At 46.9% G+C, this 17,988-nt stretch overlaps 1 protein-coding gene across 1 annotated transcript in view; it reads right to left on the minus strand.

Moving 5' to 3' along the window:
* EPHB1 (EPH receptor B1) overlaps positions 1–17,988 on the minus strand; it is a 454,706-nt gene that overhangs the window by 158,704 nt on the left and 278,014 nt on the right. The window contains exon 4 of the mRNA XM_070466704.1: positions 277–432. Coding sequence (XP_070322805.1) covers positions 277–432 — 156 coding nt within the window. The remainder of the gene's footprint in view (positions 1–276; positions 433–17,988) is intronic.

A 17,988-nucleotide genomic window follows, 5' to 3' on the forward strand; every position in this document is an offset into this window, starting at 1 on the left:
CCATCTGGTGGACAGAAATTGTCTTGCTCAGGTAGGAGGAAGGCCCTCTTGTCTGGGAGGAGAGGACAAAGAAAGAACATAGTCTTGACCAGTACTACTGATAGAGGGGCCCTGCTTGCCCAGCAAGGAGCTGTTCATTTCAGCACCACAGCCAGCATTTCTCCTTTGTACCTTGCAATTAGAGAAAGGTGCCTTAAGTCTTCCCTGCCCCAGGCCCACCACTTGCACTATCAGACAATCAAACTCCCCAGCCCAGAGCCCCTACTATACACTTACTAGTGCATGCCACTTCTGGGGGGTCAAAATCCGCTCGGTAGTAGCCAGTCCGGCAGGTGCAGATGGGAGATGCCTCTGAAGGGGATCGGCTGTTGGAAGGGCAGTGAGAGCAGACCTCAGCTTCCTGGTTGGCCTTGAACATCCCTGCAGGACAAGCTGGAAAATAAAGATGCCTTCTTAGAATTAAAGGAAGAGGGGCCACAGAGGCCTTTCCCCGGAACTGGAAAATGAACCATTCTGTCCCCTTAAAAAGGACACTGAGATATCCCACTGCTCAAAGTGAGCATTTCAGATAGAGGAAACCCCTATTTAAAACTTCCAAGTCTTCAAACATCCTCAGTGAAATATATTTTCCCAGTACCAATGGCCACTCTCACTTGAACAATATGAATAATGATTCTTCCCTTTCAGATATGTCGAGAGATTTAATTGAGAAAATGAATATAATCTGTAGCTCAGTGTCTGAGGCATAAGTGCTCTATAAATGGTCATCCCCTCCCTCTTCCACCTGGTTAACAGTTGGGGCCTTACCCTGATCCACTCAGTGACGGAGTTTCACCAGCACTCAGATGGAACGATGCCCTGGTTGACAATGGGCTGGACCTATGGTTCTTAAATGTCACATTGCAACACACATGAGGGACACTGTGAGCTGTGTCAACACTTATTATGAATGATGGTAAAGAGCTGAAATTCATGAGTGATTCTTTAAGAAGAAATTAAAGTGATTTCAAGGTTACTGGCTTAACAACATCATTCTCCCTTAATTGCATTTTGAAATGCTTGGGGGTGGGGGTGGGGCAAAGAAGGATGGCTTTACAGGCAGTGCACCAGGGAATGTTATGCACTTGGTGTCATCTATCATGTACATGTCAGTGGGGAAGTTTGGGAACGCCTGGTACAACCCAATGCCCACTAGAGCTGTCCACATATATAAGGCACTTATTCTCTTTTCTCCGTAGGTCAGCCTGTGAAAAGCCATGCCCCCAGAAGTCTGGCTCTAGGCCATTCCTCAAGCTTTTACCATGCCTCATCTCCAGAGACCTTTGACTCCAGACATCTGGTTCCTGCCCTGCTGATTCCTCAGAAAATTGGCCCTGCTTGTCTGCTGCCCTCAAGCCCTTTCTCACTGTCTCAGCTCCTGACTCTTCTGGTCCCCAGGAAACCTGCTCTGGCTTATCCTCCTTTGAGACCAGGCAAAACTAATTTCACAGTCAAACGGTTTTCTTACATACTTCACTAATTCATTCAACAGACATTTAATATGATCCTGCTAAGAACTTGATCCAGGGAATTTTGAGAACAGAACCTGCCCTCAAGGAGTTCTTGATCCAGTGTAGTCATACAACCACAATACTATCTGATCACTGCCAGGGGGCTTCCCAGGTGGCACTAATGCCAAAGAACTTGCTTGCCAATGCAGGAGACATAAAAGATGTGCATTCAATCCCTGGGTCAGGAAGATCCCCTGGAGTAGGAAATGGCAACCCACTCCAGTATTCTTGGCTGGAGAATCCCATGGATGGAAGAGCCTGGCAGGCTACAGTCCATAGCGCTGCAAAGAGTCAGATACAACTGAAGCGACTTAGCATGCACACATGTGATCACTGCCATAGTAGAAGTTCCACTACTAAGGTTTCTGCTTATACAAAGCTCATCTTCCCAAATAAACTGTTTCCTCCTGGAAAGTGCAGAATATTTTTTAACAGTAGCAGTAGCCACCATCTGTTAACATTCTTGTTAAGTGCTTTCATGAGTTCCTCTATGGGATAGCTATTATTAGCTCCATTTTGTTAATAAGGAAATTGGGACACGGAAAGGTTAAAAAAAGTTGCCTAGAATCACACAGCGGGAGAAGTAATAGTGATGATATACATATAAACTATTTGGAAGATATCCACATCTCTTCTACAAAGACAAGAAAGAACTGTTTCCTATGCTGCATAAGTTTTCTCACCCCTTTATTTGAAGTGAACTAAAGGGTTTTGGTCACTCTGGAAGTGCCTGAGGAAGGAGCTCATCTTGAATGGGAGGAAATTTTTGTCATGGAATGTTCTGGAATGACACAACTCAAGTGTGTTCCAAGGAGTCCATGTCCTTTGGGTTGCTAACACCTGCTACTCACAAAAGGGGTCTGCAGTCAGACATTTTGAATCTGTGGATTTAAAATGGTCATCTCATTTTTTAGTAAGAATTTTCCAGAAGTTCCAAAAATGGGAAATAAAATGCTGTATTTTCTCACCAAGAAACCCTATTTTGAAGCACATCTCCTGGGATTCAAGTGCCATGGAACACACTGGGGTAAACACTGTCTAGATGCTTCAGTAACCTTATCTCAAAGATTTCTGTTTAACTCATGTAAAAACGGGCCACTCGCTACAAATCTCAGCACATTCAAAAGAAACTTCTGGGTAGAAAGCAAAAAGAAAAAAAAAAACAAAAAACCCTAAATCTCTACTAAAGGCTTAATAAATAAAACACTAAAGGAAAACTGAATGGTACACCCAAAGTGTCCTAGAATTTGACTTGCAGATTTATCCATTCAGGCCCACACATTAGAGTCTCTCTCTCTCTTTCCTCCTCTCTCCCTTTCTCCTTCCCATTTCTCTTCCTTCTCACCCGTGAGAAGCACTTGGCCTTTCCTACTGTGGATCACCCAGCATTACTGCCTCATTCAATTCCGGAGGTAGAGAACACATAAATCCCAGGCCTGAGCTGCCCAAAGACAGCAGAATCTCTTCGCCTGGAAAGTGGGGGAGGGGAGCATGGTGCCTCATGCATTCACTGGAGCCCTGCCACATGTAATTTTCTTAATGTATCAGTCCAAGACAAACAAGGTGTTTTCACTTTCTTTCCAGCATTTAAAAGCCTTCTTTCTTTGCATTTAATACATTAACAGCATAAACAGCCATCCTAATGTCCACAAGGAACAAGGGAGTTAGAAAGAGAGAAGTTCAGAGAAGGGCTGGGGAGAAAGGCCTTGGGAGGGGGCAAGACTCCATCCCCACTTAGCAACAGTCCTGGGTCCGATTCCTGGCTCATCTGGATACTACCTGGGTGACCAATAGCAAGTTATGCCATCCTCATCTTGTTTATCTGTATAAAGCATCCATAAAAAAGAAATTTAACACTTCTCACAAAAACTTCCACAGGTCATTAGAATTTATTAAACTCAAATATGAAAATTGATCTAGGCTCAGTAAGAGTTAAACAGTGCTAATTCTTCTTTACCTTCATTTTTCCTGTTCCTTTTAAAAACAAGCTTTCTTTTAAGATTGATAAGCTTAGAATCCCAAAGTGGGCAAATCAATCCTGGGACCAGATGGAAAAATGTGTTACTGCACAGATTACTTCTGTTTTGTATAATGGGAGAATCATTATATCTGTAACATATATCTTATCGATAATCACAAAATAGATGAATCTCATTAATATTCAGATTTCATAAGTTAATATTGTTTTAAAATCTATGTCTAGGCGTTTCCTAATTTATAAAGAAGCTATATTCCTAGGTTCATTTATTGAACATTTAGACTAACTTGTCAGCATACTTGGGCTATATTTTCTCATAGAATTAATACTTTAAATAATGCTTAGAGTGCCAGGCTAGTCCACAAAGCCTTTTTCAATTCATCTTGTATCAGACATCACTGAAAAGAAATAGAAGTTAATAAGATTGTTACTTTACTAGAAATTTAACATAGAAAAATAAATAAGAAATTTGTGCTACCCCTTGAGGAAAAGCATGGAGCTGCTGTTAAAGTCTAATAAAAAAAATTTAGACCAAGGGAAGCAAAAGCAATGGCCTCAGCCCAGAGAAGCCACCTGAGTACATGAAGCGGCTGAGAGTAACCCAGTGGAGAATGGCAGGGGCTCTGGCAGCTACACACACCTGCCTGAAGGCTCAAAAAAACAATAATTAAATGATGTGATCACCTAATCAAGCACATATCCAAAATTGTCAAGCAATTTTGAAGTTGATAACACAGTTACTTGCATTAATATCATTTCAAAACTCAGGGGTTGCCTTTCTCTTGATTAAAATATGGTCAGCACTATCTCTACAGTCATGAACTTCTCATTCAACTAAATTTTACAGTAGACTCCACAGCTCAGGGGTTAGAGCACTGGTCTTGTAAATTTTACAGAAGCTCTAGGTGAGCAGGCCCAGAGGGTAGGGGACAGACTGTGGGAAGGACCCCCTTGCGGGGTGAGAGAGCAGGCAGACAATGGAATGCTGGCTTATTCCCACACACCACCATCAGTGTCTGTGTGCACAAGCTTGTGGGGGGGGGGGACCGGTCAGGCAGGAAGTGCTTGACTTGCAGGATCCCCCACTATGAGATGAGGACCAGAAGAAGCATTTTCCGGTGGCGACTAACAGGTGAAATTCAAGAGAGGCTAAAACAAATCTCGAAGGGAAGAGGTGGAAGAACAGGAGAGGTAGGAAGGGAAATTGGGTCAGAGAGTGCCCAGGCCCATCTCCACTGGGAGCATTTCATCACTATTCCCGGAGGTGTGTGGGAAAGGAGGAGCCGCAGGGCCTTGCTGTGCATTCCCACGAGACCTCTGTCCGAGGGACACCTGTGACTTGGAGGGCTGACACTAGCACAGCTCAGATTGCTTTGTTCCCTTAAGAAAAGGGGCGTTGATTTCCATTGACTCCATTGCAGAGGATCATGGTTCAGACAGGTAAATGGAGCTTTCAGGTGGTACCCCCGGCCCCACCATGCACACACATCTTTCCCCACCCCTGACTCTGGCAGAGAGCAGCAGACAAGACATGAGTACCAGGTCCCTAAGCATGTGTGTATTTTCCATCCCCCAAGCAAAATACGCAGCATTTCCCTCCCCCCTTCAAGCAACAAGGGACTGGTACATGTGACCTCTAGCAGATATCCAGAAGGGCACCTTGAAACACCCACCCAACTTCTCAGAGTCTCAGGATGTAAGGAATCATCTAGAGCTTACAATGCTCTCAAGAACCCCCTCCCCTCCCCTCCCTGCACGCAGCCTCCCCGTGACACTAAATCCATCACCAACAGTACTATTACTTTATAAAGAAACAGATTAAGTGTCTCATAAACAGTGCAGTGATTGAGATAATGGAAAGCGCCTCTCGTCCCCATCTGCAGCATCAGGTTATGAAGCATTTCCAAGCAGCCAGGAAGAGGAAATTAATAGAAGCAAGAGGGAATAACCACTTTTATGCAATTTCCTCAGGAGATAGTGGACCATCTAATCTTTATTGGAGCCCTTTAACCTGTCACTCAGCACTCACCAGAGCCTCTTTAGCTCTCACAATTTTTCTTGATATCCAAGAGAGATAAAATGAAAACCTCATAACATTATTTTATAATTTTTGTACTTGGAGGGTGCACATTGCTTCTACCCCTCCCCCTCTACTGAGGCCTCACGAAACATTTTTATGCAGCAGGAATGTGGGAGAGCTTAACTATTCCCGGTGCATGGTCCAGGGGGTCACAGCTTCTCTGCAGAAAAGGAAATCTCTCCGTGCATTTTAAATGTGATGCTTCCCTCCACCGCCGCCTTCTGTCCTTGGTTTTTCTTTTTAATAATCTGATTACTTCTCCTGATCTAATTTTTTTTCCCCAAATGAGTTTGCAAAGGTTCATGCCAATGAATATTCATCCCCTGTTTAAGAACCGGGTGCCTTTTTCTCAAGGCAGGTGCAGCTCAGCAGCTGGCTGGGGAGGTGTGCCTGCCTCTCGGGGTGACAGTGAGAGGGGTGAGGCTCCTGCTCCTGGTGAGGAAGAAAGAGGTTCACAGCCCTGAGCTCACTGCCTCTCAACCTCACCTTTCCTCTCCAAAGTCTGCTCCTGCTCTTGAGGAGCCCGCTGGGGTGGGCAGTGGCTGAGACACACCTCCGCAGCCCTAGGATGGGCGTGGTGGGCGGGACAGGGGGCGGGAACAAGCCCTTTCTGCAGGGCCTGGGCACAGCTCTGCAAGGCTCCACTCTGAGGTCTTGTGGCCTCAGATGAGCCCTGTTTGTACATTCACGCCTGCGACCCAATGCCTCCCTCATCTTCACTTTACAGAGGCTGACCCCAGGGGTTCTTGACTCTGGACCTCCAGGCGTGAAGCTCTGGGGAAGGAGGTGTGCTGGGGTTTCTTGTTTATGTCATCAGCAGTCTGTTCGTTTCCCAGACATGGGTCTCCCTGAACAATCTCAGGACATCCCAGTGGGACCCAGGCCTTGTGAAACCCCCACATTCCCTCATAGTGAGGGCCACACATTGCCCAGAGAATCGGTTTCCAGACATCCACCCGTCGGATCATCCAAATACTGCACTAGATGGCAAAGTCTCTGAAGGGTGATGCTAGGTGTTGCCCTCTTTGCATTTTCCTCTCCCTGGTACTGAGCACAGGCCTTCCATGTAGACACATGCATTGGCTGCCCGGAGGTAGTGGCACACGCACAGGCCTTGAAGGATAGGCAAAAGTTGATGCAGAAATGGGAGGGTGAGGCAAAGGGAAAAGAGTACCCCAAGCCTCGGAGAAAACAGGAACAGCATTTGCCTGAGGAACTTGGAGGGAGAGGGAACGTGGCAGTAGGGGCTGCCTGGCACACACAGCATTCATGCGGCCACAGCAGGAAGTGGGCTGGGGCACGCAGGTGTGTCGACCTGCATACATGGGGCCAAATGGGTCTCCAGCCCCTGCCTTCACGGGCCCAGTGCCAGCAGTAATAGCCTGTGCAGAGGGAACACTTAGCTGTGTCATACACTCGTATCACTCTTAGTGACACTTGCTGAAATTGATGAATGCTGCAGGCACCATGACATAGACGAGACTGTAACTTCCAGTGCTATTAAGCTGCTCAGGCAGTAGCAGCAGCAAGCCTAGAACACATCAATCAGCAGAGAAGTTGTTAAAGATGTGGGGTCAGGGTCAGGGGCGCTTAGCCTTGGTGAAATGGGGACATCACTGGTCAGAACTGAAGGATGACAAACAGGAGAGCAGTGTCACAAGGAGGAGGGGCAGAAGTTAGATCCTTGTCACCGATGGTGCCTATTCCTAGGGAACAGCAGGGCACAGCACAGCCAAGACCAGGTTTGGGGAGGGAGACTGGGCTGGGGATCAGAGGCTCTCAGCAGGGAATTCAGGGCTGCATCCTGCAGTCCTGGCCCAAGTCAGTGTTTGCGTAGCGGGATAGTGTAAAGCAAACCCAGGGGTTTTCTATTACCTAGGCCAGCAATTCTCAACCTGTGGTCTCTAGACCAGCACCATCAGCAGCAGCACCTGGGAACTTGTAGAAATTCAGAATCTAAGACCCCACTCCAAATCTACTGAACCAGAAATGCTGGGGTGGGGCTCAGTGATCTGAGTGTTCAAAAGCCCTCCAGGAGATTCTGACACAGCTCCAGTTTGAGAACTGCTGCTCTAGGATCTCCAGGTAGAGGAGAAACATCCTGGCCTTGGGGTCTGTGAAAACTGCCACTCCCTGGTTATGTGATCTTTTGCAAGTTACTTAACCCTCGACCTCAGCCCCCAATCCTGTATACAGGGACACTACAGTAACTTCCTTCTTACAGTTTTGTGATGATCAGTATAATATATGCAAACATACTGGAATGTAGCATCTCCTCAATAAATAGCAGCTAGGTGTTTTCTACAAGGAGCCAGACTGAATGTTTTCAACTATCATTCATTTTAGAGTATTTAAATTGGCCTCTTAATATAAACTTGGAGCCATGCGAGGCACTGAGATCTACCAGTGGATGAAACACACAAAGAGCCCTCCGCTATGAAGCTGACTTCCTAGTGGAGGAAGATAGACTCTAAACTGGAAATTCCAACAGAGGGAATCAGTGTAGGAGGCCAGATCAGGTACCAACTGAGGCTGGGAGGGTCTCAGACATCTGACACCCAAGTAAAGATATAAAGAATTAATAGAAGCTTAATAGGTTACAGAGGTAAAGTGGGTTAGTGAGGGGAGACAGAACACCCTCCATGTGGAGAAAGCAGCATGTGCAAAGGCCCTGGAGAAAAAAATATGACTCAGTCCATAAATTGTGAGCAATGTTTCTATGATCCATTGTTGTATGTGGAGTGGGTAGGGGTCAGTTGATGAGGAGGCTGAGTCTCATGTCAGCCCCTAGATTTGATCCTTAGGTCATGGGCCACTGTTGAGTTTAACACTGGGGGAAAAACACAATCAGATTTTTTGTGTTTGAAAGTTCACACTGGCTGCTGGTAAGAGAATGGATCAGAGGAGTGGGGACAGTTAAAGAGAAACACAAAAGCCGAGAAAGAGTGATAATCACTGGGGTAGTGGGAACAGGGTCAAAAATCATTAGAAGAGGAGGAGCTGGTAATTAACTGGGCCTCCCTTATTCATCAACGGTATGCACAGAGTCCCCACTGGATGTCAGGCACTGGGCTAAGTGACCTGTTGATGGCTTGTACCCCTACTTTTCCTACCAATGCCAGAAAGCCTGCCCTCCACACTTCATCGACTTGGGCCAGGCATTTTCCTCTTCCCGGAGTTCTCCTTTAAAAACCCTATACCCTGGCATTGAGTTCACTTTCCCTATGACTTTGAGGGGGTTGAGAGTGACATTAGGAAAGGGAAGAATAGGGAAGGTGGGGTGGGAGCTCCTCCTGGAGCTGGCTGGGTCTGCTCCCCACCACCAGCCAGCAAACAGGGCCCTGCACCCTGTGAAGGAGGAGCCTTCACCCAGGAACCTTTCAGGACCTTGGACAGGGTTGGGAAGGGGCCTCTAGCTGGAGACCCAGCACCCAGCTACTCGATGTCACTGGACCCTGGACGTTGCGGTGCTATCTGAGTGCCTTCCCAACAGGCCACCTGGACAGCCAGTAGCAGATGGGGGCCCCATGGAACTGCTTCTTAAGCTTTAGCCTGACAGAGCCCTTTCCCTTTTATAAGCTTGATTCATTTGAGGGGCACTTCCTGTGTGCCCTGAGTTCGATCTAAGAGAGTCACTTTCTTTACACTGGGAGAGAAGAGGGCTGTTGTTGAGGAGTCAGGGCGGACATGCAGGGAATCAGCCGTAGAAGGGGGCCTGGAGGAGCCCTTGATCCGTAGGCAGCAGATGGCCAGGGAAGACGGAATTCTTCAGATGTGGGGCTCCAGGGGCAAAGCACAGCCTCCTGGAGAAAAGCTAATGTCACAGCCAGGTGGTGAAGGAGGTGGGTGAGCACATGCTAGGGGTACAGCATGGGAAGGAGGGATCTTTCCTTGAGCAGAGAGCAGAAGCATGCTGCCAGCAGCAGGACAGATTCATTGAAGGGAATATGGCCTCCCCACTTCCCTCCCCATCACCTGAGATGCTCTTCAGGGTCCCCAGAACTCGACAAAGCAGAAATGAGCGTCAGATCACTTCAGATCTTCCAGTGGGCCTCTCCTGATCAGACACTCTGGGCAACAGGGCTGCCAGGCCTAGGCTCCCACTGCTGTGTCAGGGAAGGGGGTAGGCAGGGAATCCCCAGATGCCCCGTCTCCAGGCCCTGTCCCCACCCACGTCAGAGCCTGCCTGCCAATGCTCTGAAAGCACTGTCAATCTGGTTTCTCTGGGCAGCAGGCGACGGGGACATATGCTTGCAGTCAGGTGGCTTCCCACATTTTCCAACTGAAGTGTTTATTTTACCCTTTGAGAAAAGCCTTATTTTTAAGTATTCCCTGACACAGAACTTGATGGATTCCCTTAAAAAAATAATTTATGACCAAGTGTTTAAGATAAATGAAGGTGACTTCTTACTGCACTTCTCAAGGCTGGACAATGACGGGAAGCCACCCTCGCTCTTTCTGTGGCTGGGGCAGGGCTGGCCACCTGCATGCACACAGACAGCCAGACCTGGTGAGTCATCACATCCAGAAAAAACATCGCTGTCCCCTGTTCTCTCTGTTTCTCACAGTGACAATGTAGGAAAAGAAAAACGAAAAAACCACATTTAGATGCATCACACAAATTGCATTTCCTCTCCAAAACCTGACAAGGCAAATAGCACTCGTCTCTTAGGGAAGGTTATTGTTTCTTCTTTTATAAGCTTCCTCGTTCTAGGGTTTTGGTGAGTCCACAAATCACACGCAGTCAGGGTGGAGAAAGATCTTTGAAACACCCTAGAAGAAGGCCAGCCAGTATAGCTATGATCACCACCTCCCATGTTGTCCATGGCAGACATCACTAATCAATCATGGCACTCATTCCCACTCAACCCAGATCAGAGCTCAGAATCTTTAAACAATGCCCGCCCCCCCCCCCAACCCCCTGCCCCGGGCAGCTGCTACCCACGGATCAGAGTTGGCCCATCTCAGATCTATGATGGAGAAACTAAGGCCAGGAGAAGGCAAGGGACAACTTGGTCAGAGATGCACCAGAACAAGCCTCAGGGAACCAGAACAAGCCTCAGAGTCTGCTCCACCAGCCTCATCAGGATGAGCCCGCTGCAGCCCTGGGGTATCTTACCCCATCCCTGCCTCTGCCTGCCTCGACTCCTTTTCTTTTTCGTCTTTGAGGTCAGCCCCACTGCACAGCCTCCTCTCCAGCTGGGATGCCAGGGAACCTAATTATTCTCTCTGTGTGCATCCGGGGAAGAGTTGCATTATGTTTAAGTAAGTGTAGCTAAGAGGTGCCGCATCTCACGAGAAGGTCAAGTGCTGCATATGTATAATATAAGATTAAGATTTTCCCCTTCTGCGGTGTACTTGATAAAATAATTTTGCTGTGACCTTTACAGAAATGCAGGAGTAGAAATGGGCACAGTGGAACTTCCAGCTTCTCCCCTGGTCACAAAGTCATAAACACCATCAATCTATAACACCATTATACACCATTCAAGTGGGACAAGTGAGCAAAAGAAATGATTTTTATTTTTATTTTTTGGTAATGACAGGACAAAAGCTGTCATTGTCATTGGAGGCTGAAATTCTCAAGCTGGATTACCGGAGCCGCGTTGACAGATAAAGGACATGAGTCCTTTCCTCACGCTGCCCTGGCCTAGCCTGGTGGCACAAAGAGTGTGGCAGGGGTCTCCTGCAGTGTCAGAGGAAAGGGGCCTATCCAAGGTCACAGAGGAATCAGTAGGGTCTGACCGACTCTCCCCTGCCCTTGTCAAGAGGGTGTGGAGGACTGGTCTCAGCTCCTAAACTGCGGTGACAGTGGGTGCACCACTCTGCAAGACTGGGAGTCAACTCTAACAAAAAGGGAAAGAGCTGTCAGTAATAATCAATACTGAAATAATAAGGTTATATGCATCCCAAAAGATTCTCCAAGTAGGATTGAACATGACATTTATCCAAAAGGCTGAAGGCAGACAAAGTTGGCAGAATATCTTGGTCTGACCCATGACTTTCACTCAAGAACCTCACCAAATATGAACAGGGAAACAGGGCTTGCAGATCCTGGAATAGGGAGGACACCCTCCTTCTGTGCAGCTGAGCAGAGTCATCAGAGGCGCTGGGCCCCTGGAGGCTGTGTGAATGGCCCAGCAGCTGCTGTAACTCAGAGCAGTTGAAAAAGGGCTCCTGCTGAGGGAAGGGCAGGAAAGGGGTGAAGAGCTATATTCTCTATGGTGACCATTTATTCCCAGGTGCTGAGAAGTCATTTCCAGCATGCTCTGCATCCTCCCTATCTGCAGTTCCTGGATGTAAAGATATAGTAGCATCACCAGCTACCTTCAGGTCTGTCAATTAAACATGATTAAGGGGGAAGCTTGCAGTAAAGATCAGAAGTGTGAGGGTGGCACTTAGCACTTAGCTCTCAGTGCCCACCTAGGGGAGACCAAAAGAGCCATCCTTCTGAAGGCACCAGATGAGGGAGGGCTAGGAAAGAGCAACAGGTGCAGATGCCCGGGGAGGACTATGATGTAGGAGTGGGGAGAGCTGGGATGTTTCCAAATGAAACAAGTCCCGGGCTGACGGGTTCATAGGAGCTTAGAGGGACAGGAGATCACTACCTGAACCCTCTGCTGGGTTCAGTGGAGACTAGCTGGACAGGAGATCACTACCTGAATCCTCCACTGCAGAGGAAGGGGCCTGCCCTTCCTTGCTTACCCTCTCCCTGCAGCAGAGGCCTCATATTGAATGAGAGACCAGGCTTTCTTGCAGAGCCCAGTCGGGGGTGATGTTGAGCGCTCTCCTCCCACCATGTGCAACCTTCTAAGGCAACGGTTGTGGCTGTCAAACTGACCTCCATTAGCTAAAACTGGTTACAAAGTTGTGTTAATAGTAATAAAAATAACATAATTAATAAGAACGACAGTCAGAGCTTAAATAGCACATTTATCAAGCACCAGGTGCTCAGGTGCTCAGCATGACTTCATTTCATACTCACAACAGTCCTAAGAGACATAAGCTACAATTATTCCCATTTTGCACATCAGGAAACTGAGGCTCAACACAGTCAGCGGCTTGTCCAATGCCCCAAGTCAGTGATGGAGGCAGGCACTGAACACAGGCTACCTGACTCCAGAGACTTCAGAGCTCATTGGTTGGAACGTTTTAAAATCAGGTAAATTTCCTTGCAACCAATAAAAGCCATCATGTATCACGTTAAATATAAATTATGGCAATGTGACTTCCTGGGGAAGGGGTGCCATCTTCTAAGTTACAGACGCTACTGCTCCAAAGTCATAGGAAACAAGTGCTATCATTTTTTTTTTGAGGCTTGGTTTCTTCATCTGTAAAAATGGAATTAATTTGCCCTATCTCATATAGTTGTTTTGATCATTAAATGATATAATGAATATAAAAATTCAGTGCAGTACCTAGCATATGATAACTACTCAGTTAAAAGTAGTTGTTTCAATTCTATTCTCTCAAATCATCCTACCCTTGCCTTCTCCCAGAGTCCAAAAGACTAGAAAAATAAAATAAAATAAAAGTAGCTGTTAATATTATTGTTATAAAATTATTATTGTTCACTATAAGTAGTGTGGGCTTCCCAGATGGCTCAGTGATGACATCGGAGATGCATGGGTTCAATTTCTGGCTTGGGAAGATCCCCTGGAGGAGGAAATGGGCACCCATTCCAGTATTCTTGCCTGGAAAATCCCATGGAGAGAGAAGCCTAGCAGGTTACAGTCCACGGGGACATGACTGAGCACCTAGCACCATACGTAGTGTGCTGATGTTACACTTTTAAAAATTCAACATTTGTCCCACTCTATGGAACATTCCCATCAAGGTTTAATAATCCATAGGCCTTGGCTTGAATTGCTAAGATTTAGGAATATAAACCAAAGCATATGTAACTTCTGGGCAGTGACTGTCAAGGGATAAAGTTAGTTGGAAAGTAGATATTATGGCTGAACTCAGGCAGCCATCTTGGGCTATGAGGATTTCAGAGCAACAAGTTTAAATATATCTGGGTCTCTAATACCAGGCTACAGAGTACCCTGCCAGCCTGGATATATTTTACATGACAGAAAACAAATCTCTATATTTAAAAAAAAATTATCTTACATATTTTTTCTTTCTCACTGACAACTGGAATCCTAACACATAATTTCCTTTCTATTAAATTTTATAAGGAGGATGGTATCATTTCCATTTCACCAGTAATGACATTCGGGATAAGAGAGGTAGAACAACTTGCCTGGTATTTCACAGCTAGTCTGTGGAAGAGGCAGGATTCAAAACCAGATATGTTTGGTTTCAAAGCTGATACCCTTACCAGTTATTGGGTTGGCCGAAAAGTTTATTTGGGTTTTTCAATAAGACTTGAGAATGACATGTTCAAATGCACTTAAGTTTTGATGAGAGGCTTGGGAAATGGATAAGGTGTATTGCTTGTCTGCTCAATGCAGGCATCTTGCCCTACTTTCCCTGCTTCCAAAGGGAGGAGGGAAAACCATCTATGGTCCATGTCATATGCTGGCTCTGATCCCTCTGAGTCCCTGCCTGCCTTCATTCCTGACCAGATGTAAAAATGTGATGCATGGATGTAGTTTCTGGGCATTCTGCAGAGGCCTGCTCTGAAAGGCAAATTCATCCTTCCTGTGGCTTCTGATAGGCAGAAGGAAGTGAAGGCAGTGTCAACGGTTAAGTCTGCCTGATTTTCCTGAAGACAGTAGATGAGCAGCCCAGCAGCAGGTAGCAGGTGGTTAAGTATTCACTGGTACTACCTACTCCCACCTCTAGTAGGCGCCAGCTTCCTAAAACATAAGATGTTTGCTATGGACATGACATATGGGTACCTAGAATTATTATTGTTTATTATACCCTGGTCCAAATATGGCAAAGGAGGCTATCACATTTATGCCCGCTTCCTGAATAACTTCAGGATGGGACAGTGGTACAGAAGTACCACTGCCTGCTGTCCACCAGCATCGGGGGCATACAGCAGTGAGTGCCTAGGAAATGGCATGCATTGAAATCTGGATTTCACCATCATCAGGCTAATAATCATTATAATCCTATGAAACTTCATTACTGAATTCCCCCTTTACCATTTCTACATGTAACACTCATTTGTTAATAACCAAGATAAAGGTCCATAAAACAATATTGCTCCCATGTAACACGTCTTTCTCCTTGCTCTCAATAAGACTCCAGAATTTCATCAGAGGAATGCAAGTGCCTTCCTAAGATGTGTCAATTATTTCAAGATGACAGGTATTCGATTCCCAAATTCATCAGTAGGGGCTGAGAATGTATTGGTTCATCAAGCAGAGCACATTTCTGGAAGCGCTCTCACCATTTGGGAATCAAATAATAATTGCAATACCAACACCTTGACTTTCTAATGCATTTTTTCAAGCTAAAGGGTTTCGACACATTCCCCCACCAAACCCCAATCTTAGATTCATCTTCTTTGTAGGTTTCTGAAATAGTGAAGGTACTAGTTTTATTTCTTCCATTTTGCAGAGGAAGAAATTCAGATTCTCAACTCAGAAGCTGAGTGACTTACATAAACAAAGCATATTGGAGGCAAAGGAGAGATAGCAGATCTTTCACTCTGGTGCTCCAATCACTTGACTACACAGCTTCAGAAACATCACTTTTTGGATCCAGGCCCTGAGCTGGATGCTGGATATATAGCACGGAGTAAGTCAGAGCCCCCATTCTCAAGGAACATAAGTGTAATGAAAGATGCTGACAGTAATGACAAAATAACATGATTAATGGGGAAAGAGAGCCATGTATAGAAGTGGGGAGAAAAGAGACAGTCCCCTCTCATATTAGTTGGGAGAGAGGACAGGTCTTTTGGAGATGACAGTTCTGAAGCATGAATAGGAGTTTAGTAGGTAGATAAAATGAAAGAAGGCATTCAGACAAAGAAAATGGCATGTGCAAAGGCATGGTGATTGGGAAAGGGTCAAGGATGTTTAGTCCCTTGTTGGTGCCCTTTGAGAAGACTTGGTCTTCAATGGAAGAGATATCAGCTGTTCCAAATAGGCTGAAATTAGTCTTGGAGCAGGTCAGAATGTTGTACTGAGTCTTGAAATAACTAGGAATCATGGATGTTTCAGAACACTCATCTCCATCCCCCACTGCTGACACTCTCCTGATGATTGTCTGCCTCACTCTCTCATACAATCCTCTTGCCCACCTCCTTCTGACCTCCCAGAGCTAATCAAAGAACCTTTTGGATTTGGCTGGTTCTGGATAGTTGGGTATGGGTATTGCAGCTCTTGATGGGACTGCCCACACTTCCGAACCCTGAGATAAGCACCTTTCTGATGTCCTGAACACACCTGAACGCATTCTCTGGGATACATTCATCTTTTGCCCAGAGCAGAATGACATGAGTGCAAAAGGGCCCATCTGGAGAAAGAGAGAAAGTACCACGGACGGAATGTTTGTCCCCCAACCTCCCTGACAAGGGTTTCCCTGGTGGCTCAGATGGTAAAGAATATGCTTGCAATGCGGGAGACCCAGGTTTGATCCCTGCGTCTGGAAGATTCCCTGGCGAAGGGAATGGCTACCCACTCCAGTATTCTTGCCCGGAGAATCCCATGGACAGAGGAGCCTGACGGTCTTCAGTCAATGGGGTCACAAAGAGTCAAACATGACTGAATGACTCTGTCTGTCTCCCCAACAAATCTATACACTGAAGGCCCAACCCCTAGTGTGATAGGTATTTGGAAGCAGTGCCTTTGGGAAGTAATGGGGGTTAGACTAGGTCATGAGAGAGGGGCCCCCATGATGTCTCTCTCTACACCCCCTTCCAGGGAACAAAGAAAGAGCATGTGAGGACTTAATCGGAAAACAACACACTGTCCAGGAAATGGAACTTCCCCAGAGACCGAATCTTCTAGTTCCTTGATCTTTGACTTCCCAGCCTCCAGACTTGTGAGAAATACATGTGTGTTATTCAGACCCCTCAGTCTGTGGAATTTTGTTAGAGCAGTGCCCGCTCAGACGGTAGGATGAGTTTCCCTTTTCGCCAAGGCCCTGGTCTTCCCTCCAGGCGCAGACTGATTCCTGTCTCCTGCAGAGGCCTCCTCTCTGCTCCAAATCAGGCTATACTTCCATCCTACCCAGGCAAGGCCCAGTGTGGATTTATGATTTAATTTGTGTGTATGGCACTAAGAAATGATTTCTGGGCTGGTCACTTAAGAAATGATTAAAGACCATCATTTCAAAGCCGCAGCACTCCCTGGGGGAAGGGAAGCGGCGCGTGAGTCAGAAGGAGGTGTCAGCAGGGCACGGGTTAGATGGACGCGTGACAGGGGAGGCCAGTCACCTGGGGGAGAGGAGGCAGGAGGGCAGGGCCCGGATGCCTCATTTCTGTGGTTGGGAGGGGTGGGCATGCCGGAGCCCTGGCCACACCCCAAGATGGGGTGAGCAGGGTCTCCCGTCACACATTCATGATGCTATTTTTGTCCAGATCAGCAGGTACCATCTGAGGCAAGTGCGGGCAAAGCCTGGCCCAGGCTCCCTTCCTTGGCATCTTTACAACCTCAGAGCAGTAAACCTGGGCCTGAAGGGGGTGGAGTGTGAAGGCAGAAAACAACTCATAAAGGCCTCCACCCTCCAGAAGCTCTCTGTGCACTGACATAGACCGGAAACCTGCATGCGGCAGCTCTAAATCACCCCGCCTTCTCTTCCCCGCGGACAGCCAAATGTCACACTGTGCCAATTTATGAGGTGTGGCTGTAAAGTTCTGAGACCAGCTAATAAGCTTGGGAAGACGCACTCGGCTCCCCTCGAGGAATTCCTCAAAGTCAGGGCTGTTCTCAGCACCTCCTGTGTTAATCAACCCACTCGGGCACAGGAAAACACAGCTGAGTCCTGGCTCCGCCTGCTCCGGGCTGCATTCAACACGCCGCCCAGGTGTCACCAGAGGTGGCCATGGGCCAGCAAAATTCACCCTAAGAGTTGACCCCAAACACCAGGGTTCCAGAACCAGTTCCTAAATCCTTGCTGCCTGTGAGGTCGTGGGTGAGACCCACTGTCACCTCTTTGGGCCACAGTGGGCTCATCTGTGAAATGGGATGGGTGGGGAGTAAGACCAGCTCTGCACCTTCACTGTTGATTGGGGTGGTGAACACATAAGACTTGAGTTTCACATGAGTTACACCTCCCACAGCTGCTAACCTGAGCCTCTGAAACATTCGTCATGGTAAATGACACTCTGATTTTTGTAAACTCCTTTTATTCTGAATAGCTAAATATTAGCTGCGGGAGCAAATTCTAGTTTGTTTTACAACTTCCACCAGCAGAGTGACAGAGTGGTTCCTGGGAAGAAACGGGCTGAGCCCCAGGCCAGCTCTGCTGCTGAG

Source organism: Odocoileus virginianus, chromosome 4, assembly GCF_023699985.2.
Source record: "Odocoileus virginianus isolate 20LAN1187 ecotype Illinois chromosome 4, Ovbor_1.2, whole genome shotgun sequence".
Classification (NCBI taxonomy): Eukaryota; Metazoa; Chordata; class Mammalia; order Artiodactyla; family Cervidae; genus Odocoileus; species Odocoileus virginianus.